The sequence below is a fragment of the Meriones unguiculatus genome, chromosome 6 (genome assembly GCF_030254825.1).
Source record: "Meriones unguiculatus strain TT.TT164.6M chromosome 6, Bangor_MerUng_6.1, whole genome shotgun sequence".
NCBI classification, from domain to species: Eukaryota; Metazoa; Chordata; class Mammalia; order Rodentia; family Muridae; genus Meriones; species Meriones unguiculatus.
Window position 1 is genome coordinate 55346787 of NC_083354.1, and position 27872 is coordinate 55374658.

Below are 27872 nucleotides of genomic sequence, written 5' to 3' on the forward strand. Positions count from 1 at the left end.
GAGCCATCTCTGTAGTCCCCTCATCTCTTGGTTCATCCAAGTTGGAGGTAGGTCTGCCCAGGTTTTTATGGATCTCAAGGCCTAGATGCGGCTCTCTTCAATAACGATGAATTCAAACTCTGTGAGTATATTTATACACATCAGAGCACCCTGCTAGGGCTTTTCCCAAGGTCTGAACTGTGAGTCACAGGGGGAAAGTAAAGCTTAAGTCTAGTAAGTTCACAAAGAATTCACCTCTGATTAAATTTTATTTTCCTCCTGCCTGATGCCAAAAGGTGTGCAAATGGTGAGGACGGATAAACAGGAGATTTAGCAAATGGTAAGCACCACTGACTGGGGCAGAAAGCTAAGGTTTCTATTTGATTGACATTTGAGTCTGACCTGTACGGGCTTAGTGAATTAAGCCAGGCCAAATCTCCCTCTCGAAGGCACCTTTGTCTTTGTTTACCTGATCATCCCATCTTAGAGCATTTGGTGATGGCCAACTGACAAATATGTGCCGGGGGAATGTCTGGGTGACGAAATGTAAAGACGATGTTATGACTCCAGGCAGGCAAGCGGATAGGCTAACTGCAGATCTTTGCCTCTCTCTTCTCTATTCTCAATCCAATACCCCAGTCTCACCCCCAGCTTTGCAGCAGACTACCCGAGGCAGCTTTGCTCCTTTTTTGACCACCTCTTCTGTTATCCTCGCCCACAACTCCAGCAGGCCTTCTCTGGGTACGTGCCAGAGAAGACAGTAGGCCATGAAGTAGGCAGGCAAGCTTCAGACCTTCATTCTCCTTTCTCTCCTCCAGGTCCAATCCTCTGTAGCAGGCCACCCATTGCTGTGGCAGGGTATTGAAGCTGAGCGTGTAGTATTTTCTTTCTTAGGAAAAGCACGGTTTTAACTTATGTTCTCATTACCGTTACCTTAGGGGTAAATCTCCGGCAGTATCATATAGACAAGAAAGAGTCTAAATTCAAAGTCAAGAGGCTTGGGTTCAATTCACAATTCCTTCGGTGGTCGATTGTGAGATTGTAAGCAGGATGCCTGACTCCTCGCCGTGTCTCTACATGTTCCAGTGGGGATACTCTGGGAAGATGCAGAGCAGAAAGGACAGGAGTCTGTGTCTTCACCTGGGTGACAATTATACTGGTTGGATGTGTTTGACATAACTGCTTTTGCATCTTTAGAGATGGAAGGTTTGGGATATTCAGTACAAGCTTCAGACAATAAATTGTGTTTAAGTCTGATCATGTTTTTTTTTTTCCTCTTGGTATACATACTGGTGAGTTTAGTCAGGGTCACCTAGGAAGAGGGAACCTCAATTGAGAAAATGCCTCCATTGAGCAGAAGACATGGCATCTTTGGGGCATTTTCTTAATGACGGATGTGTGGTGCCACTCCAGGGCAAGTGGTCTTGGAGTATACAAGACAGTAGGCTGAGCAAGCCATGAAGAGTGAACCACTAATCATCCTGTAAACCAAATAAACCCTTTCCTCTCCAAGTTGCTTTTGGTCATTGTTTCTATCACAGCAATGAGAACCTGCTAAGACAGTATAGAAACAGCTGTCCATCAAAGGGCACACAGTGACACATGAGGTTCTGAAGCTGCGTATGAACAGCAGGAAGGGACCAGTTACTTGTGCTCCCATAACTGATTGCTGGCGCTGATCACAAGGCTACAAACAAAGAGACCAGCGGCCATTTCTGCTGCACCTTTGCTTAGCTTTGCAAGCTCCTGGCCTTTTGGCTGAAATGAGTTCCTAGAGATTTAAAGGATGAGAGTCCTTTTATTTCCCTCTTTCATTTTTTTCTCTTTTTTCTACATTTGGGAGCCATACATTAAAGATGGGGCATTGAAAAAAAAAACTGCATATTGAATCAAAATTAGAAAGTGATTGTGCAAGCTTAGAGAAAGCCACAAGCTTAAAAGGACCTGAGAAGGTTATAGTCAGGTAGATCCTTTACATAAGGACAGCCTACTCAAGTTTAAATAAATACAAATTTAAATTAAGTGTCAAAACAAATATAAACAACAATAACGGGAGAGAGCACACCCAAGGCAGGGGGGCATATGTGCTTTCTGAAGTTACCATGATATCAGATTAAAATGTTTCATTTCCAAACCACAATGAAAAGAAGCCGATTCTCACTTTTGCCAGCTATTTGCAAGAAAAACCAACAGAAAGAGACCTGATGGAAGGTTATGTTAACAGCAATGAAAACAACAACTGCCTTTAAGAAGGCTTCAAAGCAGAGGGAGATATGGAGAGAATCCAAACACGGTGTATACATAGGTCGCTTTGCTTTTGCTGTGAGAAAACACCATGACCAAGACAACTTAAGGAAGACAGTTTATACTGGCTTATGGCTCCATAAGGATCAGAGTCCATCACAGTGGAGAAACATGACAGCAAATGGCAGGCATGGAGGCAGGAGCAGGAAGCTGAGGCCGATTATCTTGGACCAGAGAGCTCAAATTGGAAGTAGGGTGAAATGGTGTAACCTCAGAGCCCCGTCTCCATGACATGGTTCCCTCAGCATGTGGCACCGCTTCAACCTCCCCAAACAGCACCACCAAGTAGGAACAGAGTATTAAAATACTGAACCTCTGGGGGACGTTTCTCATTCCAACCACCACAGTGCATGGGTGGAATATAAATAAGGAGGAAGAAGACCTAGAGAAATCAAGAAACCTTCTGGGGCTGGGAAGCACAGTGACTGACTCACACATTCCCTAGATTCCAAGGCAGATTTGAGCATGGAGAAGACCACTGTGGAGTAAAGGATGCTGCTGAGACTGAGGAAAAGGGAGGGGAGAGGTAGGAGTGTACAGAAAGCCTATGGTACCTGTAGGATATCATCAAGCAGGCACACTATGAGAAGAAAGAACGGTCAAAGAGCATATTTGAAAGACTGATGGCAGAACACTTCCACTTTGTGTTTGATAAAAGACATGACTATAAATGTCTGAGAAGCCCAATGAGCTTCAACTAAGGTGAATCCAAACAGATAAATACTGAAAAGACAGTACACACATACTCTCTCTCACACATACATACTCACACACACATAAAGGAGGATCTTAAAAGCTGAACTCCATGACTTACCATATGCAGAGTCTTTGATAATCATATTATCTTTGATTATCTTTGATAATCTGATCAGCAGCTTGCTCAGCAGAAAGGTCAGAGGCTCAAAGGCTCGAGAGATGCCCTGTGGTTAGAGCACTTGCTGCTCTTCCAGAGGACCCCACTTCAGTTCCAGCACTCACATCAGATGGCTTGTAACTGACTGTAACTCCAGCAGTATGGGCTTCAACACCCTTTTCTTGCTTTTCTGGGCACTTGTACACATAGGACACATAGCACACAGGCATCCAGGCAACACATACATTAGAGATGACATCAGAAGAAGATGTGGACAATAAAAAGATGGCTGGGAATGAAAACACATAGCAAGATCTTCAAGATACAATGAAATGAAGGCAGAAATATATAGCTATTAGTTTATTAGCACAAGAAAGGTCTTGAGCCAACAGTCCAACAACCAAACCCTGTGATTTAAAACACTAGGAAAAAAGCCTGTAGCTCCCAGATAGAAGGCAATGATAAAGTTTGGAGCAGAGATAAGTGAAACAGAGGATAGAAATACCATAGGGAAAATAAATGTAACACTAAGTCGGTTCTTTGAAAAGGTCAACAAAATTGACATCCTTGAGCTAGATGTATTAAAAAAATGAAAGAAAATTCAAATTGCTAAAAATGAAAATGGAAATGGAGACATTAGCATCCACTATAGAAATGTAAGAATTATAAGCAAATTCTATGGATAATTAAATCAGTGGATAAATTGGTTGAAACATGGGTGACTTTTACCAAGCATTAAAGAAAAAGTGCTCATCCCTCAAACTCCCCTAAAGAAACTGAGGAACAGGAATCGCTCCTTACCTCATTCTATAAGGCCAAAGCCAGGCAAACATATTACAAAAAAACTAGTGGGCTGATATTCCTTATAACTACTCAAAGATGAAACCCTGACTCAGATTCAACAGCACATTAAAGGAATTCTTCATCATATCCAAGTGAGACTCATTCTTAGAACTGGAAGAGGGCTCAGCCTTGCAAATAACATAAAACTATTTCAACAAAATGCAGGGACAAATCACATGACAACTTTAATTTATACAGGAAAGCCACTTGGTCCAGGTTGCTGGCTTTCTTTGCAAAGTATTATGTTATTTATTTAGGGTGTGTGTGTGTGTGTGTGTGTGTGTGTGTGTATGTGTGTGTGTGTGTGTGAAGGTCAGAGGACAATTTTCAGGAATGGGGTTTTCTACTTGTTATCATATGGGTTCCAGGAATTGAATTCATGTCAGGCTTGCTGGCAAACACCTTTACCCACTGAGCCATTTTGCTAGCCCTTCACCAGCATTTCATGATTAAAAGATGCTCAGCAAACAAGAAACAAACAAACAAAAAAATCATCTTAACATAAGAAAGGCTATGTGTAAAAAAGTGACATCAAATCTCACACTCAGTAGAAGCTCCCCAGCCCCGTGTTCAGAAGAAAGCAAATGATTCCCACTCTTGCCACTTCTGTTCAACACATTATTGGGACCTCTAGCCAGAACTTGAAGAAAAAGGAATAAAATCATCCAAGTTGGAAATGAAGTGATATAATCTCTATAATCTCTGTTCACAGATTAGAGAAGGTTTTATGTGTGTAGAAAAGCCTATAGATTGCATATGCATACACAGAAGCTATTACAGATAACAAATGAATTCAGAAAAGGAGAAAGATGCAAAATTAATGCACAAACCTCAGATGCATTTTAATATACTAGGAACAAAAAAAAATCTGAAAGGGAAATTATAAAAGAAATTCCAGAACAGCAGAAAAAGAAAAAAAACACTTAAGTGTTAACCAAGATGACAAAATTAAAATTATAAAATGGTGAAATAAATTAAAGTCAGAAGTAAGTGGAAATACTTCTCATGCTCATGAATTATGATATTTAATATTGCTAAGATATCAGTACTACTTAATTTGATGTTTATCAAAACCTCAAATGACTAGTTTGTTTGCAAAAATAGAAAATTCATACGGAATCTCAAAAGGACCTCCTTACTCTCCACAATTGAAATAATCTTGGGTGGGGGAGAACAAAATAAGAGGACTCAAGCTTCTCTGTAAAACATACTAAAAAACCTTCACTAATGGCATGAACCACTTCAGTAATGGCTGGGGAGATGAATGAGACCAGAGTTCAGTCCCCAGAGCCATGTTAAAAAGAAAGTCTAAACTGGGCTGGATAGATGGCACAGCGGTTAAGAGCTCTGCCTGCTGCTCTTCCAGAGGTCCGGAGTTCAATTCCCAGCAACTACATGGTGGCTTACAACCATCTCTCATGGGATCTGACTCCCTCTTCTGGTCTGCATGAAGAAAGAGCTCTCATATACATTAAATAAATAAATAAATAAATAAATAAATAAATATAAAAAAGAAAGAAAGGAAGAAAGGAAGAACGGAAGGAAGGAAGGAAGGAAGGAAGGAAGGAAGGAAGGAAGGAAGGAAGAGAAAAAAGAAAGGCATGGCAGTTTGAACCTACAATCCCAATGCTAAGAATGAGGAGAAAGGTGAATATTGGGGCTGATTTAGGCAGCCTAGTTTAGTGGGTGAATTACAGGCTAGTGAGAGATGTGGTTTTAAAAAAATGGTTGTATGTTGCTTGAGGAGTAGCACCAAAGGTTGTCCTACAGCTTACACACACACACACACACACACACCTTGAATCAACTCAACAGTGTAGCCCAGGCAAGACAAACATATGACATGAAAAAAAATTAACCTGACAATAAACGTTCACATATATGGTTAAATTGTTCTTGACAAAACTGCCAAGATTAGTCAAAAAGCAAGTGAAGTTTGAACAAATCATACTTGGACAACTGGATATCCAGGTGACTGAATGAAGCTGTACTCTCAAATTACACAGATGCAAAAATGTTCCAACAACTAAGCAAAGCCCAAAACTATCCCATTCTTATCTGTTTTATAAGGGGTCAATATCTAGGAAACAGAAAGAGTTTGAAAATCTTTGACCAAAAGACAAGACTTGTTTTAAGATGAATAAAAAGATGGATGGTCAATGTGTTCCCACAAAGATGTTTAACACATCACTAGTGAGCAAGGAAATACAAATCAAAACAGTCTTCTGCGACCTCATTCAGAGAGCACAGAGACCATAAAGACAAGTAAACAAGTGTTGGTGACGTCACAGGGAGACTGGTACTCTTGAGTATTCTTGGTGGGACTATGAAACACCACAGCGACTATGGAAAGCAGCACGGCAGGTAGAATTAGCATATAATTTAGCAATTCTATTTCTGGATATGTATTTAAAATTGCCAGTGGCACTTTAAAGAGATTTGAGCACCCATTTTCATAGCAGGGTTATTCATAATATCTAAAAGATAAAAAAGAAACCTAAGAGTGATGGGTGATTAGATAAGCAACATATAGTATTTACACACATGCATAAGAGACCATCATTCAGCCTTAAAAGGAAGGAGCTTCTGTATCATTCTGCACATTGACAAACATGGAGGACGCAATGCCAGTGCAATCATACAAAGACAAAATGGCAGGATTTCACAGGAACGAGGAACCCACAGTAGTCAAAACCATGGAAACAGCAAGTAATATAGTAGTTTCTATGGGCTGGGAGGGGATGAGGGGCTATTGTTTAATGCATACATTTTTCCTTTAACAAGATAAAAAGAGTGTGGCTACGGGGGGTAATCATCACACAGTTTAGGAACACATCGAGTATCTGTGCACTTAAGATGATAAAGTTTATATTGCAAGAATTCACAATAGAAAATTAGAGGGGAAAAATAAAAAATAAAAAAAAAGGTAACAACCAAGAAACAAAGGTTATTAACCTCTGCTGGTCTTGCCCAGCTATGAGTTTCAAAGGCTTTGAGAAGGCAAAATGTGAAATCTGTCTTGCGGCATCAGTGGGCCCATCACACAGTTACATAACACTAAAAAATGTTTGAAAATGAGGGCAGCTGTTTAATGAAAATCTCAGCTGTTTTTCTGCTGTACAAAGCAGTACTATGAATATAATGTACTTTTAAGAAGCATTATTAGAAATGTTTAGGAGCAACCTAATCTCTGTGTTACCTAGATTCTTTTCAGTTAGTGCTTGGTAGGTGACACAGATGCTCAGTAAAGAAAACAACCCGCACACTCTCTGAACATCAGGACCACATATAGATAAGCGTGTTGAAGACTGGGCTTCCTGGTCTTTTTGGTGATGGTGGGGAGTCAGCCCCATGAATTAAATCAAGCATTTCAACCCCATCAAGGTTAAGGAGTCTTGCTTTCCTTTTAGAAAAGGGAGAATTTAAAACACTTCCAAAACATACCACACACACACACACACACACACAGTTTAAATAGATTTACTTATAGATAGATAATGCTTCCCCTGGAAGCCGAAGGTTATTAAGTGACAAACCCAGTACCAGCTGTGAGCTACCTCCCTATGATGAGTTGTTGGTCAAAGGGGCCTCAGAATCCCCCCAAACAATATAGCATATTGTTTGCTCTGTAAGTTTTGGTTTTTCACCAGAAGTAGATAATAAGAGCCTGTTGCCTGGGTTATAGGACACAGACAAGTCAAGTGGAGTTGACCTAGAGGCCCCCTTTCTGTTGGCTATATTTCACTGAGCCAGGATGTATTACACAATGGGAGAAAGCTGGAAACAGTCCTACCCAGCTGTAGTTCCTATGAACTACAATAACAAACTGACAGGCAAGATGTGCTCACTAGGGCAACCCAAGCCTGATGCTGTAAGCCTGGTCATGTGCCTACGGCTGCAGCAGTGGAGACCCCATTGCTTATGTTTTGTTAAGTGGACATGATCTCAAGCTGCCTTCTAACTACTTATATTTGTATTCAATATTAATTAGTGCTGCTCTCAGCCTTTGTCAGAGACGGTCCACATTTGACAGTGAGCTGCCGTTATTGCACAGACTCACACCTGATCAGAGTCCTGAGATTAGCTGACAGTGGAGCACATGGTCCTAAGTGGAACACCTCAGTCAATCCCTTCATGCTCAGGGAACAATGGGGAAGAGAAAGCAGAAAGAATGTAAGAGCTAGGAGTTGGGAGAAAGTGCTGTGTGTCTTCTGGACCTGACATGGCTGTTGTACACTTGAGCTCATCTTTGCTGTAGTTACATGCACAAGGTCTGCATAAGACCAGTCCATCATCATTTTTCTAAGTCTGGATTCATCAGATGCAAGGGGTTCATTAGACCCTACCTTCCCCCACTGAGGGACTAGAGACTGCTAATGACTGTTGAGGGAGTACCACTGATAAACATTATATGCATGGGTCAAAGAAAGGGTTAAAAAAGAATATCAGAAAGACATCATTAAATTATGGGCCTCTTATCAGCCCTTATCTTCATATACCACCTTTTTGGACTCTACTAAGGTTTTTCATTTGTTTGCTTGTTTGTTTGTTTTTCTGCAGCTCTAATCATAGAGAGAAGCAAAAATTAGATACTGTCAAATCACAAAGAAACCATCAAACCAGGTGGCCATTTAGGCAGAGTTCGCACTTATGTCTATAATCGTGGGTTATTATTAAAACATCTTTGTCAAATGAAACAATGCTTGAAATAAAACGCCAAGCTTTCTAAAGAAGCTGCCGAGAAGAAAGCCGTGGACGTTTCAGTGGGAAACACGTCACACCCCAGGGCTGGCTTCCAGGTTTTTAGGAATCAAGGTTACCTTTACTTACCCACAAAAGAAGTCAATTCACTGTTGAGGCTCCATGTTGTCCTAAGACATGGAACAAGGTCTTTACAAATCTCTCACCATACCATGTCTGGGAGTGTTGGGAATCCCTGCCTGAGCCCTGTGAAGAATAAACCTTGGCTCTTCATGTGCCTGTGTTTGAAAAGACACCTTATTGCAACCCTGGGAGCTATGCCCAGTGCTCTGTGGGCCAGGCTAGCACAGAACTGAGGAAGGAGCGAGCCCTCTACTCCTAGAACTATCCTAAAAACTGTGACATTTTAGGCTGGAGAGATGGCTCAGTGGTTAAGAGCACTGGCTGCTCTCCTAGAGACTGGTTGCATCTCGTGGACGCAATTCCCAGCATCCTCATGGCACCCTGTTGCCATCTAGAACTCCAGTTTCAGGGGCTCCGATATCCTCTTCCGGGCTCCGATATCCTCTTCCAGCCTCCGTAGGCACTAAGCACGCATTTGGTGTACAGACACACACGCAGACAAAACGCCCACACACATGAAATAATAAAATAATTTCCAAAATGTGAATTTCAAAATACCTGCTTGGCGTTGAGGTGAAGTCTGGAATTGTAAACTTTTTTTTTTCTTGGCTCAATTACTTAAGCTGTTAGGGAGCCTACACCCAAAACAACTTAATATTAGCTTTCTAGGACTGCTGAATTATAAGCAGCAGACAGTACCTATCAATAAATGTCGGCTTCTCTCACTTCTTTCATATTTCCCTTATGTGCTACAATTGTCTTGGCACTGTTCTAAGGGCAGTTAATTTTTTTTTTCCACTGTAATGTCATGGGTCTGCCAATGAACTGCTCTCTAAGCGTGTTATGTAGGTGTGCACACACATTGAAGGCACTCTCTCACTCTGTCTCCAATCAGGGGAAAAGAATTAATAAATAGAAGGCAACTGCCATCTCTCAGAATAGCTTAGTGATCTGCAAATCACCTGCTGTATTTTCTTTTGGAAAAGAGCCTCCACCCAGGTCTTAGCAAAAAGAGCACGTCCTACCTGGGAGAGGAGACCTGTGACTCCATCAGACAGAGCCCCAAAACCACTCCTGGGCACCTGCTGAGATTCAATTAGCGTGTTTTTTAAACTAATAACGGAGCCTACGTGGATCTGATTAGCTTTTGTAACTAACTATGGGAAGTTTCTGGAGCCCGGCGTGAATGGTAAAACCACAGGGAGAAGTATCCACCACTACACGCTGGCGCTTGCAATTGAGAAGGTGGTGATTTAATTCCTCAATATGCAAATTGCGCTGATAGGTCAGAGGAAAGCCCGGTGCTGAACTGAGGCTCACGTCTGGGCAGACACTCAAGGTCACACCAGCAAATTCCCTTTAACTTCCTTGCTTCCTGTTGCTCGGCACCGAGGGACCAGCACCGTCCTGGGTCCAAGTGCTCAGGGTCCCCCACGGCTTTCTGTGCTCAGCAGAGGTGGGAGAGCCGCAGCGTGAGTGTGCAGTGAGTCCACGTACCTGAAAACATCATCATGTGCTGGAAGTTCCAGGGAATCTTCTGCTTTCTGCCCAGATTCAGGAGGAAGGAGAGGGGGTAAATGTTGCAGGCTCTGGCAACAAAAATCGCTAGCTGTCAGGACACGTTGAGGAAAACATTGCTGGGGAGAGGCTGACTGAGCAAGCTCGGGTATCATGTCCGTATGCTTCTCTACGATCTGACCCAGAAAACAAGGATAAACATGACAACTCATCTATGTCTAACTCGCTCGCCAAATTCATCGTTCAGTGTCAATCCCTCCCCAGAATGACATAAAAATTCTGCCTCTCTTTGAACATATGCTCGGCTGAAAGTTGGTACCATGATGCCATTTCAATCACTGAATTTTCTCATCACTTCTAGGTTGCTGCTGACTATCCTCAGTTCTGCTGCAAGCTGCGAGGAGGCAGCGACGCCCCGTGCTATGGTGTTACCTTCCCCGGCAGCTCTTTGGAAAGAACAGATACATTTCTGCCGGTGCTCTCCATCTCGCTTCCTAGCAGCTCTCGCGCCTGCTTCGGGCAATCCCGCTTACCTTTTCCATTTGGTGGATTTCATTTTGAGAGGAGCCCACCGTTAACACCTATCAGGCAGCCGCTACTTCGAGAGGCTCCCGGAAAGCCTCGGTCTCTCCTAAACGAACGTCTACTGAAAACCTCAGCCTCTGTTGCCCTTACTCCCTCTTGGGTGGTCTGTCTCTTCTAGCTTGTTCTTGACGGGGGGGGGGGGGGACGACGAGATTTGGGGCGAGGCAGCTTCCTTCTTTCTATGATCTAGGTTGGGATGAAATTAGGGAGCTCAGCAGAATCCCGATGGTGTGAAGCAGACGCCCAATTCAGGTGAACAGTGGGAACACGGAGACGGCAAGATCTCCAGAGGTTAAGATCATCTGCCTATGACCGGGGAAGCATGAGCCCGTTTTCTAGGTGGGGTGGACAATAGCTGAAGGTCTATCTGAGGGACCTTTGTAACTGTTCAGTGTCCCTGTGGCTAGATATCTGTGGGGAAATGCCTCCTACTCCAGCCCTACAGAAGGAGTGCACCCCTCCCCCCGTGTGTGTGTGCACGTGTGCATGTGTGCATATGTGAAAGCATGCAACTCACTTGTCAGAGTATGTTGGCTGACCCGCAAATCCTAGAGCTCTGCATGCCTTTGCCAGAACTGGGATTATAGGCATGTTTCACTTCGGCCAGCTTTTTTTTTTTTTGGTTCTGGGGATCAAACTGTGGTCCTCACGGTTGTAAGACAAATCCTTCACCGGCTGAGCTAACGCCGTCATCCCAGAAGGTGTTATTTGCTGGAAATAAACTTGCATGGGCACAACGCTTCTGATGTTGAAACTACAACGGTCATGCTCAGCCCTATGATGCTTTCAAAGCCCTACTAGGAAAAATGTTTGAATATTTTTCCGTTTTTTTTTTTTTCTTCAAAGGATACAAAGGCTCCAAGTATAAAAAGAGCATTAAAAATGTGATTCTGGAAGGTGAACAGAGCCAGGCCCATGTAGCAGAAGATGACATTCTCAGCCAGGAAGTTCATAAATTCAAACAGCTGAAAACAAAACAGAGACCAAAAACCCACTGATTATAACTCAGGTTTGTGTACAGCTTATTTATTGCAACCTTGATGACTGACTGGGCAAGCTCCGTTCGGCAAACTACCACTTTGGCCTTGAGCCCCTGCTTTTGGGTCAGTTGGCTTGCCTGGTTCTTTGTCCGGTGACTTATGCCACAGCCATGTCAGCGTCCTATTATTTTCAACTGTCAGGCTTCCAGAAATACCTCAGGTGGTATTAACTGGCATGATCTTTTTTACAGAACAGTTCCTACTATGATGACAAAATGTTCCCAGCTAAGGAAATGGAAGCCAAGTAGCTTGCTCAAGCTGTCCTGTAGTAAATGATGCAAACAAAGAATTGTTTAGCCTGTCTGCACCTCAACCAGTAGAGGCACTTGAGTTCCAGGATCCTGATGGAAAGATGAGAGAGAAAGAGAAAAAGAGAAAGAGGTACATAGGTAGATGGATAGATATATAAATAGGTAGATGATAGATTAGATAGATAGATAGATAGAAAGAAAGAAAGAAAGATTGATAGATAGATAGATAGATAGATAGATAGATAGATAGATAGATAGATAGAAAAGCAGCTTAAAACTAAATTAGCCTCTCCAGGCAGGCAGGAGAGACAAACCTGAAAAACTTGGAATGAATATGAACATCAATTATATTTTAACATTAGAATGATTAGTTTATTTCAACCCCTAGACAATGAGACTCATTAAATTGACTGATGTAGGTATATCCATTAAATGTCTACCATTTCTAGCTAGTAAAGGGGATGATTAATCCCAGGGATCAGCTTCTGCAGCAAGAACACAATAGATACATCAAATTCAGTTGGAAGAATGGAGTAATAACATGTTATGCTGAGGGGGTGCTCCCTTGAGTTATTCTTAGACCATTAACTAAACAATTTAAGTTGAACATAAAAACCATTTTCTGACTTCCATATTAAAAGTAAAAGAAAAATGTGGCCAGGGGCTGTACCAGAGTCTGATCTGGAAGAGAGTTTATTTTATGATCCAGGCTTTCCATTTGGAAGTTTCTGAAACTTCATTCCCGGACCCACATAAATCATGTTAGGTAAATGTGTCTCGAGGCATTGCTCCCGACTTTGTAAGGACTCATTATTTTTTCATGTAATGTATTTACGGCCCCACAAATAATTCTCAATACCTGTGCACTGACAGTTGACAGAAAGAGAAGCAGGATCTTGTCAGAAACATTATTTAAAACCAGTAATAGAAAGAAAGGATTAAAAAAGACACAGCTCCTTCGGAACAAGCTGGTCTTTCGACAGCGGCAGCCATCATAAATTTCTGTGAAAATTCTGCTTATGCTCTGGGACAGCTAATGTAAACAAATGCTGTCACTTAAGTAACTACCGAAAACTTAAACTATGGGGTTAGGGAATACAGAAGATGGAGAACCTTTTGTTACCTCATTATGCTTTTACTTTTCCCCAAAGCAAGATTTGAACATCATTTTAACCAGTGTGAGCTGCCCTAACAAACGATTTAGTCTGCCTGGATTAAACAATAGGAGTTTGTTTCCCATAATTCTCGAGGTTGAGATGTACAAGATCAAAGCGGAAGCTGATTTGGTGCTAGCGAAGGTCCCCTTTCTCATTTACCCCTGCTGGTTGTAAGCTCTCACGAGGAGTCCATTTTTCTTGTTTCTATTCTTAAAAGGACACTGATTAAAATCACTAGGGATCCACCATCAGGACCTTACTATGTACCAAAGCCTTTACCTTCATGTAGCATCACCCTGGGTCCAATACCTGAATTTGGGGGGTGGGGATGGAAACGCATCAAGTTCTTAGCAGCACTCTAGTTCTTAACACAGACAAACAAATATCCAGGTAAAGTTCAAACTGTCTTTCCTGCACCTACTCCAAGTGTATTTCACCTTAGAGAGGACATTTTGCAACCAGAAATGTATTCATCCTCCTCTGTGTGGTCACTCCAGTTTCCTTTTAGAGTCTAGTATATTCTCCATAGCCTCTATGGCCTCTGAAACCCCCCTAGCTTGGATGTGGATCATAGAATTCTGGACCAAATAACTCAGACCCATGTATTTTCCCACACATCCCATTTGATCCAAAATGGGTATGGTATATTTGGAGCCAAAGCAATTCAACAGGGCTATTGAACAAAGTGCTGGGATGATAACACCCACCTTTTCACTGGATAAGAAGTCAGAAGGATGCTGGCAGAAGCCACCCACTGCCATCTGTGATCACAGGAAATGGCTGAGAGGGAAGCTGAACTCTTGGTCATTCTATTTAAGGTCTTTTATCCAACTTCTCCCAAAGCACAAATCAAGATGTTTTCTGCTCTAAAACGTATGGGGTCAATTTCCTGACCCCTTTTAGGATAATAAGAAAGTCTATTATTCTTGCCTATTGCTACTTATCTTAAAGAGAGAACAAGGCACATGGGACACGTCAATTCTTTCTGTTACTTGAGCTATGACAAAGGCCTTTAAGTGTTCATTTTACTTTGGGTCTCTGGTTTTAAAGTGTTTGCTTGACAGATTTTCTTCCTTTTGATAATGCTGAATTTTAGTTTGATTTATCCACTCGGCTTATTGTAACCCATTATAAACATCTTTGTACAGCACACAGCACAAAACTTACACTCTGCTCTTAAGTTTATTCTGGATCTGTTTCTTTGTTCCCACTGATGCTTGTTCTGTGAAACTCCCACAGTCTTTTCACGTAACATTGATTCATAACACAGTACAATAGTCCATAGAGCTGGCCTGATCCCGTGCTCTAGGTTATTCAGAATTTTCTTGATTTTACATATGTAAAGATAATTTTATTGATCCTTAATTACTCAGAAATGTATGTGTGGCACATAAACCACATGTCAACAATTTGAAGTTTAAGAAAGGATTGCCAGGACCCACAGTTAGTCTCGTTCCTCTTCCATGTCATACTTCCTCACTCAGGAGAGCTATTAAAACTTACACACACACACACACACACACACACACACACATATATATATACACACATTTAACGTTTTTTTCTATTCTTCAGTTTTGTATGGAAAAAATTGGACAATATGTCCACTTTGTCATTTACTATTCAATAGAATATTTATTAATTTTTTAATTAATTTTTTAATTATGTTATTTCATAATCTACTGATTTATACTAGTATAGGTTGACATTTGTGTTGTTTCAGTTTGGAGCAATGATGAGTTTTGCTACTACATGTTTGCCTTTCTGAAGAATTATTGGGATGGAGTGCCATGCAGTCTTCCAAAATGGTGGTACCAACTTATGCATCCATCAGCATTTCCAGTTGCTATGAATTCCTGCCAACACTTAGGCTTTTTCTCTCTTTTATGTTTTTTTTTTTGAATTCACATTTTTGCCTCTTGACATTTGAAGCTAAGAACCATCTTGAAGCTTCAAACCATCAATTTGAACAAAACAGCATACTGATATTTTAGTTGGAAATCATTGAATTTTTAGATTAGTGTGGATAAACTCTAGCTTTAAAACTCAAAAATCAATCCATGAACACTCTTTATCTTTATCATTACTTTGACCATCTTTAATTTTTTCATAACTTTTTTATGAATATTTTGTTTACATTTACAACTATTATGTGATTTGTTGCTATTCTAAATAACATATCTAAGTTCACTTTCTATTTTTTATTGCTAGATTCATATATGTATATGTATATATATTTAATTTTTAAACAGATATTTTATTTAGGGCCCTGTTAATGTAACGATTTTCGTACTATAGTGGTAGATTGTTTTTAGACTTTAAAAACCATGTTGCTTTCAAGTAAAAGTAAGTTTGATTGTTTTCCTTTACAGTCATTGTGCATTTGGCATTCTTTGTATCTGTTGATCTCGTTTCATCACAATTGTCAAGACCTCTGATACAGTATAGAATATATATGACACTAAGGCTATCTTTGTCTTAGTTTTAATCCCAAAGGGACAATGTACAATGCTTTTCTATCAAGTTCAGAGTAACTTACTTAGTATAAATCTCCCTTCAGTTTTCTATGTATTAGAAATAAAGACCTAAAACAAGACAACAATGTATTGATTTTCATAAGTAATTTCTTTTGCTTAATTGTATTAGCTTGCTTTTTATTACCATGATAAAACATTGACCAACATCAACTTGAGGAGGATAGATTTGAGTTTGGTTTAGACTTCCTTGTCACAGTCCTTTATGGAGAGGAAAGTCAGGTCACGAACCCAGGGCAGAAACGTGGAGACAGGAACTGAAGCAGAGATCATAGAGGAGTGCAGTATAGTGGCATTTTTTTTGATACCACCTAGGGCCACCTGCCCATGGGTAGAACTGCCCACAGTGGGCTGAGCCCTCCCACATCTATCGTTAATCAAAAAAAAAAAAAAGAAAGAAAAAAGAAAGCCTCGCAGACATGTCCACAGGCCTATTCGATGAAAGCAATTTCTCAGTAGCACTTCTCTCTCCCTCGGTGGCCCTACTTTATGTCAAGTTGACAAATAACCAGCATACTTACTAAGATGATCATATGGTACAGAGGATTCTTGTATGTCAGCAGGAAAGCTCAATTAGTTATGATGCTTTTTTTTTTTTTCAGACGTTACTGAATTTGGTTTGCTATCTCTGTGTTGGCGGTGGAGTGTCTGTCTTGTGTAGGTAAAGCGGTGCAAGACATACAAGTGTGTATCATCTGTGGTTGAGGCTGGACAAGGCATCCAGTGTGTAGTTAAAGATCATAAACAAGGTTCCCATGCTCTTCTTTAAGTGCTCAGAAGAATTCGGGGGCAACAGTTTTATCTGTAGAAAGAGTTTAAATTAGAGGTAATTATGTCGTAGATGCGGATATGATGAGTCAGGATCCCTATTTGTTTCTGTGATCTGCATATTCTTACCTATTGGCATACAGTTGTTCATAATATTGCTAATAGTACAGTGCTTATCATGATGCATCCTCTCCAATATAGGTAATTTCCAGCTTCTTTCTTGATAAACCTTTTTATTGCTGGCAAGTTTGATGAATGCTCTCAAGATCTGCCTTCAGCCTTTCTGATTATTCTGTATTGCACTTATCTCCCAATACATTATTTCTCCCGTCTTTTTTATTATTTACCCATAACATTCTTTATCTTAATTTGTCTTTATTTAGTAGCATGGCCTCTCAAGTCCTGGAAATCCTGGAACCCTGTTAAACTTTCCAGATAGCTGTTATTTGTATGTCACCCAGCTTTCTGAAGGAGAGCTCTCCTGACTATCCAGCTACAGCTCTCCTCAGCCACTGCTATTCTTGCATATATATTTCTCAAGGTAAAAAAAAAATCATGTTTTTGTCAGCCACTCCTGTCAATTTCATTACATTTTATTTTGTGCTACAATAAAATGTATACCAATTCAGAGAGAAATTGCTGTTTTATAATACAAGTAAGGAAAAGGTTGGTTTTTAGGTGTGAGTTTCTGCAAAGAAGTTGTGTCTATAAAGGGTGATTTAAGCTGTGTCTGCAAAGACAGATAAACTGATCACAACTTCAGTGATGAGATGCTAGAATGCTGGAGTTTCAGAGCCTAATTACAATTTATCTTGGGCTATTACTAGCCCAATAGCCATCCCTTATCCACCTCTGTGCTGGACCTAACATTCTCTGATTAACACACAAAAACTTTTGGAATAAATTAACTTAACAAAACCGTAGTTTTCACCAATCAAAAGGCTAAGATTCATCATGTAGCATTTGAGGCCTATAGATGAAATTTCTTTGCTTTGCTGAAACCGCCTATGCAATGAATTTTACAAGTACCCTGATTCATGACTTTTTTTGATCTGTTCTAAAAACTTCATGAAACTGCTCTCATACTGGAACACGGAATTTGGAGTAACCTAATTCTGTGTCCCTGGTCATTTATAGTTGACCCTAGAATAAGCTATCTCTTACCCCTTTTTGAGGTGAGAATTGTGTTTTTGTGTTGACACAGGATAGATTACAGTACACATTGGCTAATTTGGAGAAAGAAAGAACATAACAAAATATAAGAAATTAAATGCTTGCTTCACTTAGCTTTACATCATCACCAGTTAGTCATCTCTGTATCTGCAGGCATTCTTATTCATTTATTTCTAGCGTTTGTTTTTTTCTTAATTTCTTTAAAGTTCTTTTGCAATGCAGGGGGAAAAAGACATGAATTAAATGATTCCTAACTTGCTTGTTATACTCAAACACACTCCAGCAATTTATATAAAGAAGGCAAATCCAACTCTGGGTTCTTCAATAAGTCATCTCTGATTTTGTATGTAATGGTTAATCAGGAAATATTATAAGGGAAAAACAAACAAATATAAGAAACGCCAAAAAAGATGTGAAAGCAGGAGAGAGACTTCTTGGGGAGAAGAAATGGCTTCAGCAGAAGATGAAGAGAGGATGAGAGAGGGTAGTAGGGTAAAAATCATTAAATTTCTCTCTCGATACCCATGGAACTGTCAAATAAATAAATAAATAGAGATAAATAAATAAATAAATAAACGGTTAGCTAATCATATGTTGATGTAATGGTAGACATCTCAGGGAATATTGTTAAGCAATGAAAGGCAAACAGAGGAAATACATGATATGCTTTTATCCATCTGAATGTAGTCACATTTTATAAAGGGTTCCCTTAATATTTGTTTTACTAAGTGACTCTTACTTTCACAGTTTAAAAAATTAAATGAAATTAGAATCACTGTACTAAAGTAGAATAAGAATCTTTCCAGGCGTTTTAACTCTGCCAGCCCATGTCTCTGTTTTGTTGGGAAGTTACCAGGAAGTTACCTCGTCTGTTTCTAGTGTACTTCCTACTTTCTTTGAAAGCTTTTCAGTGTAGAGAAGGAGACAGCAACACAACAGCATTTCTCCTTGTGTAGAGCAGTGGTCTCTCGGTTCCTCTAAGCGCAGACATGTAGTCAGCGTAAGTAACACTGGATGACTCTATGCACATCTCACATAGATAGCTTCAGCGATGTTTGTATTTGTACAGATAACGCAATAGTATTTCAAAAGCCTCTTTCCATGCAACTGAATTTGAAGGTGTGATGCAGTCCTTAATGGTGGCACTCCATCCCTCCCTCTGTTTCTTTCCTCCTACCAAATTTGATTTCACTGTACTGCTAGCCAGGCCCCTGGTTATTTTCAGATCTTTTCACTTATAAACAATGCTGCCCGGAGCATCCTTGCACAGTCTCCTGTCCCTGGTGAGTGATTACTCTTCAGGTAAATTTCCTGACATGGGCCTCTCCGTCAGCGGAGATCCATTAATTTTCCGTTTTAAGCATCCCACCAGCCTGCCCTTCAGAAAGAATGAGGCAATTTGCATCTCTGCTCGTTCTGTAGAGGGTACCCTTCTCTCCACACTCCTGCCAACATTCATTTTTATCAATTTTTAAAAACCTTTGACAATCTGATAGATTCACTTATTTTAAATTGTGACGGTTGTTAGCATTTTGAAAAGGTTCCTTTAATAACACGGCAGCGTGCTGATTAGCACTCCTCTGTCTAGCTCCAGCTTGTAACATCATGGGCTGAACGAACAGGCATGGTAATTATTTCCTTCTTGAGGCGCTTAATGAAAATCTGTGGGCGAATTCAATTTTGTGTCACAGGCAAAACCTCCTGAAGATGTTGCGAAGGGGACCCTACAGCGGGCCCATCGTCAGACAAGTCCAATTTGACTATTAAAACGTCACTGCCTGAGTCAGGCCTCAGGTAGTCAATCACTGAGGAAATAGGATAACCGGCCACGTTAGGCAAAAATTAATGAACAAAGAAAAACAGAAAAGGCTTCATCCCAAAGCCCGTAATATTAACATCAGCAACAAATTTCAAACTACTCAACCCATAATTCGATGAAACATCTAACGTATGTCTTTTCCACTCACGGCCAGTGGGGGAAAAAAAACAAAAAAACTTGATGTAACTTTTTATGTATCAGTATAACAAACAATATCTATCTCGTTTGCATGTCTTCACAGCATATAAAATTTTGTAGGTGGTCCAGGTTCAGAGAAATCTTCACTGAGCAGAGCTGTTCTTCGGGGGAGGAAAAGCAGGCTAACAGTGCCAACAAGCAGCAGGAAACAATAAAGCCGCCAAGAGAGCAGGATGTTTAAATGCTCTGGAAGTTTGTGATAGCAGTTCCCAAGTCCATCAAGCAACACATTGACTCACCAAATCATGTTCTAGGAACACTCACGAGGCAATACGCAGAGTTAGTTGGCAAGAGCTATGTAGTGTACACCTACTAAGAACTTAAGAAGTTGCCTGTCTTCTGAAACACATTCGTCACTAATCCTCACAGACAGTTTCCTGTTTGTTCCAAAGGAGGAAATTTGATCACACTATCATGATTCACGTGGAAAAATTTTACACAGCTCAGTATAACCTAGTTGATGAATATTAATTTGAATCCACAAATATTTAAATATTAATTTAAATTCACAAACATTAAAATATTAATTTAAATTCATGAATTCCTCAACATCTCTTAGTCTTAGGACAGTTTAAGGGAATCTAATGATTTTCATGTAGCGATCTAAAGAAAGGCACTGAAATTCATTTTGACTGATTGTCTCAATTAACGTTTCATTGCTGTGAAGAGACACCGTGACCAAAGCAACTCATGTAAAGGAAAACATTTAATTGGGGCTGGCTTACAGTTTCAGAGGTTTAGTCCAATATCATCATGACGGGGAGCATGGCAGCATCAGGAGACATGGTCCTGGAGAAGGAGCTGAGAGTTCTATATCTTAATCCACAGGCAACAAGGAGAGACTGTGTGTCACACTGGGCACAGCTTGAACATATATGAGAACTCAAAGCCTCCACAGTGACACACTTTCTCCAACAAGGCCACACTTCCTAATATTGCCATTCCCTGTGGCCAAGCATTCAGACACATGAGCCTACAGGAGCTGTATCTATTCAAACTACCGCATTGAGTGTTCTAATTTGCTTTCTCTTGCTGTGATAAAATATTGGCCAAGACCTACTAGGGGTAGGAAGGGCTCATTTGGCTTCCTCATACCCACCCCAGTCCATCACTGAGAGAAGTCAGGGCAGGAACTTGAGCAAGAGCAGAGACCAACTTCTGAGGAAAACTGCTTACTGGCTTACTTTCCATAGCTTGCTCAGGTCACATATTTTAGACAACCAAGGGCCACCTTCCCAGAGTGGCACCATCCACAGTGGGCTGGGCCCTGCCACATCAATCATTAATGAAGAAAATGTCCCCACAGGCCAGTCTGATGGAGACCATCCTTCAACTGAGGTTCCCTCTTCCTAGTTTGTATCAAATTGACAAAGTCTAACCAGCACAAGGACAGGACATGAAAGAATCCGAAGAATGAATTGCAAGAAAGATGAAATGAAGACTAAAACTGTTATCTTATTTTCTCTAGAATTTTATTCAAGAATTAATGTATTTAACAACCTGTTTAGAAAATGTGTCTATTTTCTTCACTGGGATCTCATGCTCCCTCTCCCTCCTCTTTCTCTTTCCCTCTCCTCCTCGCTCTCTGTGTATGTGTTTGTGTGCTGGTATATATGTGTGTGCAGGTGAAAGCAAAAGATCAGCTTCAGGTATTTTTGATTAGGAGCCTACTGCATTGTTTTTAGAGGCAGATCCCTTCAATGGGATTGAGTCCATTGGGCCAAACACCCAGCAAGCCTCAAGTATCATCCAGTCTCTACCTTCGTGTGCAAAGCTTTGTTACGTGGGTTGGGGGATGGATGTTAGGCCCTCAAAGTACATGGCAAGCACTTTATGGGCTGTTCTATGGACTCATTGGAGCTTTCTGTGGAAAATATTTCAGTTTTCACTAGTCAATAAATACTGTTGAGTGTATTTCAACAAACTGGGGCTTAAGTGAGTTCTTTTGTTTGCTTGCTTGTTTTACCACTGCGCTGTGAAAATTATGGCCATTATAGTGAAGTATTGAAAAAATAGAGTTGTATTCAAGAGTATTTTATAACTGCTTAGTTTTACATACTGAGGAATTGTGCCAAAGTGACCCAGTCATCCTTGTGACTGTGGCATAAAAGATGAGATGTCATGAAGGTTTTTACCCGTGGGACCTTCTGAGAACTATTTTAGCACAAAGCAAAGGATTTCTCATGAAGGCAAAAGTTCTTAGTTATGTTCTGGTAAAGTGCATTCCTAGGAGATCTTTCTAATCATAATACATCTAAAATAATAACAGCACTGAAGGAGCTCCAATATTTGTAGAACCTAACATGCGAGCAGATGTTAACGAATTTAACTTAAGGTTATTTGCAAGCAAGTTAGGTTGTGAGGACCTGAACCCATGATATGGCACTATTGTTCTTATGTTACAGTTGGCAAGACTCAATCCAGGGCATGGACTACTTGTTCAATTGAAACACAGGACTGAGATAAATGGAATTATCATGAGTTTAGGCTTAGCCTGCTTGTGTAAACCTGTGTGGCTATCCAGGTCTGGTAGCATGATGCTTGATCATAAACACCAAATAGTGAGCATTTTCAGTACTTCAGAGTCTGAGAGGCATATTTTTACACCCACATTTTGTTTGTTCATTGGAACAGCTCTATGGTTGGAAGGGAAGGTACCCTACATGAGACTCTGACCAGAGAGTTTTCACTTACATTTTTTAATGTAATGAAGTAAATTTGGCCAACATTTACTTTTTAATCAATTAATTTATTTTTGTCAATTAATGGAGTCTGATTAAGAGTGACTTTAGGAACACTTATTTTCTCTGAAGTGTCTGTTAAATCCATCTATCCACAGTGCCCAACCCTTTATCAAACAAGAGGAAACTAATCTCTTGCTGATTTGAAGACTAATCTCCCTCTTGAATGAGCCCTTTCTGACTCATCATTTCTTCTGCAGAAACCCCAGACCTCCATTGTGCTTTGCATGGAGACTTAAGTTTTTCTACATCATCTTTTTCCACATAAGAAATTTTACAGGACTTTGAACACATAAAGGTATATAAAATGCAATTGTAGGGATCCATAAGGGAATGGATTTTAAAACAATTCTTTGACATGATTTTATTTGAACACAGAAAGATTAAAGCAATTTTGCATAGTAAGGATATGAATACACTTGTTTATTCTTATGTAAGGGAGTAAGTCTTGGCTGAACAGCTGATACTGCAGGATGAAGACAACCTTCAGCATTTTTAGAATTGGTCAACAATTTGAGTTTTCATCATCATCAATGCTGAACGTGCCATTTTACATATGAATGATACAAAATGCAGAAATATCTAGTCATTTCAGAATTTGTTGGAAATCTTGTCCTAATTCAAGCCAAAATTCATTGAATGACTTTTTAAGAAACTTGAGTCAGCAACTCAATAGCAGTTTTAAAACCAATATGGTAACACAATAAAATTTAAAGATATAGTCAATTGACATACATAGAGATTGCAGGAGAACACTTCATCTTTATTTTCTGTAATTAAATCATTATATTTCTAAGGTGCAGTTCATGATATACAACATTGTTGAGTCTGAGCAGAAGGACTTCAGGCACCATTGGTTGTACTGCCTGGTTTGAGGCATGCTTAGTGCAAAGTGTGGGTCATGTGTTTGGAACCAAGGCTGCAATGAAGTTGCACAATGCTCCTGAGGTGAACGCTCCCAGACACCACCTGGACTCATTATGCATTTCACTGAATTGATTTTTGGTTGTTGAATGATCAGAAACCGTGTACTCATTCCAAATTTATTCATGACCCTCACACTTATCTAGGATCGCCCATGTGGGAGAGAGTTTAGAAAGCTGGGCTGTAGAGCAATATGGCGGCTACATACAGCATTGTAGAGAGGTGATATGTATGAATCATTTAAGTGTCTCAAGTAAGATGCACGTGACACAGCTGCTGTTCTGTCTCTGATCCCTCTGCTGGGAGGGAAATCATTGAGATGATCTATTTTCTGTAGTACAGCGCATAATCACTTGTTATAATGCTTCTTTTGCTTGAGATGTTTCGGGCTGTCTACGCACTCTTGCTTGCTGCTTAGCCCTCTCTCACCCTTTGCATTTCATTGTCTTTTCTAAATCTAATTTTGCTTTTAAAAAACCGTGTCTCCTTCACAAGCCCAGCCTATAAAAAGACAACACAACACATTTTAGGAAGACAAATAGGCATCATTAAGCCAGTAAAGTTAATATAGGAAATAAATGTAGTTACAGCTTCGAGGAATTGGGTTTCATTAAACTGAATAAATAGTGAACAACTACTGTAGCCAGGTTCTCTTGAAATCCGCCAGCTTATAACTTAAGGGGAAAGCTGTTTTCTTTCAATTTGCTAAATTACTTTAGCCATTAAACACTGATAGTGATATTCTCATTTCCGGAGGTTTTTCTACTTGAAACATTCTCTTTCTTTTTTTTTTTTTTATATTGAAGTACGGGGTTCTGTAGGCTCACATTTATGTTATGATACCATGAAGAGTATTTCTTAAATTTCCAGCTTCACAACATGTATATTTTGATGATATGGATCAGAAATATTGGTCCCAATATAAGATTGGCCTTAGATCTATTTCAATGTAAGTATCCATTCACACAGGCCTTAGGATCACAACATTTCAGACAGAGTCCATCTGTGTAGAGTCCAGACATCTACCCAAGTCTTAATTTCTCCAACAATAAACATGAAACAGAGAGAGGGCATGGGCTTTTGACACCTTAAAGTTCACACACCTCCTCTAAAATCCTTCCAAAAGAACCCCATCAACTGTGGACCAAGCATCAAATATATGACACTACAGAGATTATTTTTATTCAAACTACCATGCTACACAAGGAAGCAAATGGCATCTTGTGACTATGTAACTCCTGGAAATCCTTCCTTGGTTTCAGAAAAAATTTACCACCTAACCACATTGACTACTTCTCTACTTTTATCCCTTTGGCTCATGGTGAATAAGTTACCATGGAGCATCATGTTGTGTGTTTCACTTGGCTCTGACATCACAGAGGAATTTGCTCAGAATTTATAAAAGCAAGAGCCAGTTTGACAACAGGTGACTGCTCCTTTTCATTCAACAGTTTTCTTAGTCTAGGAAATAAATATTTTGCTGAGGGCTGTAGTTGGTAGGAAGGCCCTAGGGTATAGAATGTCTCTGAGGCTCTCTCTCTCTCTGTGTGTGTGTGTGTATGGTGTGTAGTTTGTGTGGGGGTGCTATGGTAACAAGGATCCATTCAGATAATTCCCCTAGAGAAGCCACTTTCCAGAAAATCTGAGAGCACTGGTTCTGGGAAAAACAAAGTTGTAGAAATAACATAATTAGTTTTTCCATGGTTTGGGCAATAAATACTAGGTAAAGAAAATTACTATGTTGAGACAATAATTTTTGCAAAATTAGATTGTGCTTTTAAAAGAAATCACTCAATAAGTGAAGAGACACATTAATATTAATATTAGGCACTAGTATGAAAACTTCATGCATTACTAATTTTAAAAGGTTTCTACTCATTTTTTACTCCACCCCCATTTAATTATTCTATTATTATTCATCTTGTGTGTACAGCTCTGGGGCTATTTTAAGAGTAGTTTTAGGTTTTTGATAAATTTGAAATAACTATCACCTATATGCCTGCTGCAGGCCTAACTTCTCCATAAGCATTCCCTGTAGGAGCAGCAATGTTTGTTCTGAGGAATCTTCCTCTACACATCATTATTCTCTCTAGCTGTAGTACATTGCTTACGTACCTTTAAATCTTCCTTATTAGCTTAGGGTAAAGTCTTGAGTTGGGGCCAGGCATGATGTGTGCTCATGCCCTGGTCAGTCTAGATAGCTATAAAAATTTATCACAGTCTGGGTGGCTTCAACAGCAAATGCTTATTTCTGTCAAGTTTGAAGTCAAGGTGGGAAGTTCGAGTCCAAGGAACATGTAGAGCAGAATCTAATGAGGTCCTTGTCCTGGTTTTGGATGACTGTCTTCTCATAGTGAGAGAGGAAGCAAATCCTCTCTTGTCTCCTGTCACAAACATGTAGCCACGAAATTCCTGATTGTCCCCATCTCCAAATATCGATTACATTGGGAATTACAGTTTCAACACATGAATAAGAAGGAGTACAAACATGCAGCCCATAACAAAATAGAAAGAAAGGAATTCTAATGAAATCCCATTTTAGGCTTTCAAATTGAATATCGTCATCCCTGTTCTTGTCATCCATCTGAATGACAGTCATCTAAGACATGGCTGGTTCTCTGGCCACCATGAGAATCATGTGTTCTTGTAGCAACAAATATTTGCCCCAGACTTCACATGCTGTGTTTGGTCTCTACACAGTCCTACTTCCTTGATTAAAATACTGTAAAGTACATTTAAAGAAATGCTCAACATCCTTAGTCATCAGGGAGATGCAAATCAAAACAACCCTGAGGTTTCACCTTATACCCATCAGAATGGCTAAGATAAAAAACTTAAGTGACAACACATGCTGGAGAGGTTGTGGAGAAAGAAACCCTCTTCCATTGCTGGTGGGAGTGTAAACTTGTACAACCACTTTGGAAATCAATCTGGAGATTTCTCAGATAATTAGGGATAGCCCTTCCTGAAATCCAGCTATACTACTCTTAGGCATATATCCAAAATATGCTCAACTATACAACAAGGACATTTGCTCAACCATGTAGTAGCTCTATTTGTAATAGTCAAAAGCTGGAAACAACCTAGATGTCCCTCAGTGGAGGAATGGATACAGAAATTGTGGTACATTTCCACAATGAAATACTACTCAACTATTAAAAACAAGGAAATAATGAAATTTGCAGGCAAATGGTGAGAACTAGAAAAGATCATCTTGAGTGAGGTAACCCAGAAGCAGAAAGACACGCATAGTATATACTCAATCATAAGTAGATATTAGCCACATAATAGAGGATAAACATACTAAAATCTATACTCCTAAAGAAGCTAAACAACAAGGAAGACCCTAGGGAAGAGGCTCAATCCTCATTCAGAAGGACAAATTCGATAGACATAGGAATCAGGAGAAGACAGGGAACAGGACAAGAGCCTACTACAGGTGGCCTCTGAAAGACTCTACTGATCAAGCTTTTGAAGCAGAGGCTGGAACTCATAGCCAAACTTTGGGCAGAGCACAGAGAATCTTATGAAAGAATGGGGAGAAAGACCTGGAGGGGACAGGAGCTCCAGAAGGAGACCAACAGAGCCATAAAAATTGAGCCCTGGGAGCCCTGAAGAGAATGATACTCCAACCAAGGACAATACATGGAGAGGAACTAAAATTCAGGCTCAGATGTAGCCCATAAACTCAGTCTCCAAGTGGGGTCCCTAGTAAGGGGAGCAGGGACTTTCTCTGGCATGAACTCAGTGTCTGGCTCTTTGAACAACTCCTCCTGGGGGGTGCAGCCTTACCAAGCCAGAGAGGAATACAATGCAGCCAGTTCTGATGAAACCTGATAGGCTAGGGTCAGATGGAAGGGGAGGAGGACCTCCCCTAGCAGTGGACTAGGGGAGGAGCACAGAGGGAGAAGAGGGAGAGAGATGGGATTAGGAGTAGATGAGGGAGAGGGCACAGATGGGATACAAATTGAATAACTTGTAATAAATGATGATAATAAAAAAGGAAAAATACTGTAAATTAAATTATCTACATTTTAGGACATTATTCAGTAGTGTTTCATGACTGGCTCTTTTCTCTCTGAAATGCTATAGATTGTCCAGATCAATAAGAAACACTGGAATCAAACCAGTCCTCATTTGTGTAAATGTTGCCTCCAGTGTTCTGCATTGAGATGTTGAAGCCAGGGTCTGAAATTGCACTTACTTGTAGCATCAACTTGAAGATCTCAAGAATGGAACTTGCTCTTTGTTGTTTTATTTTTAATGAACACTACCATTTATACTAACTCATTTGTTATATTCAAATTTTTATGGTCAAACTTTCTAAAGATGGTAACTTTACATACTCATAAACTCTATAC

At 40.1% G+C, this 27872-nt stretch overlaps 1 protein-coding gene across 2 annotated transcripts in view; it reads right to left on the reverse strand.

Moving 5' to 3' along the window:
• The window catches only part of Slc9a9 (solute carrier family 9 member A9), a 540735-nt gene that overhangs the window by 191644 nt on the left and 321219 nt on the right, over window positions 1-27872 (reverse strand). For both annotated transcript variants that reach the window (XM_060385517.1, XM_060385518.1), the window contains exons 10-11: window positions 11758-11871; window positions 10301-10412 (exon numbers count right to left, since the gene is read on the reverse strand). In XM_060385517.1, coding sequence (XP_060241500.1) covers window positions 10301-10412; window positions 11758-11871 — 226 coding nt within the window. The remainder of the gene's footprint in view (window positions 1-10300; window positions 10413-11757; window positions 11872-27872) is intronic.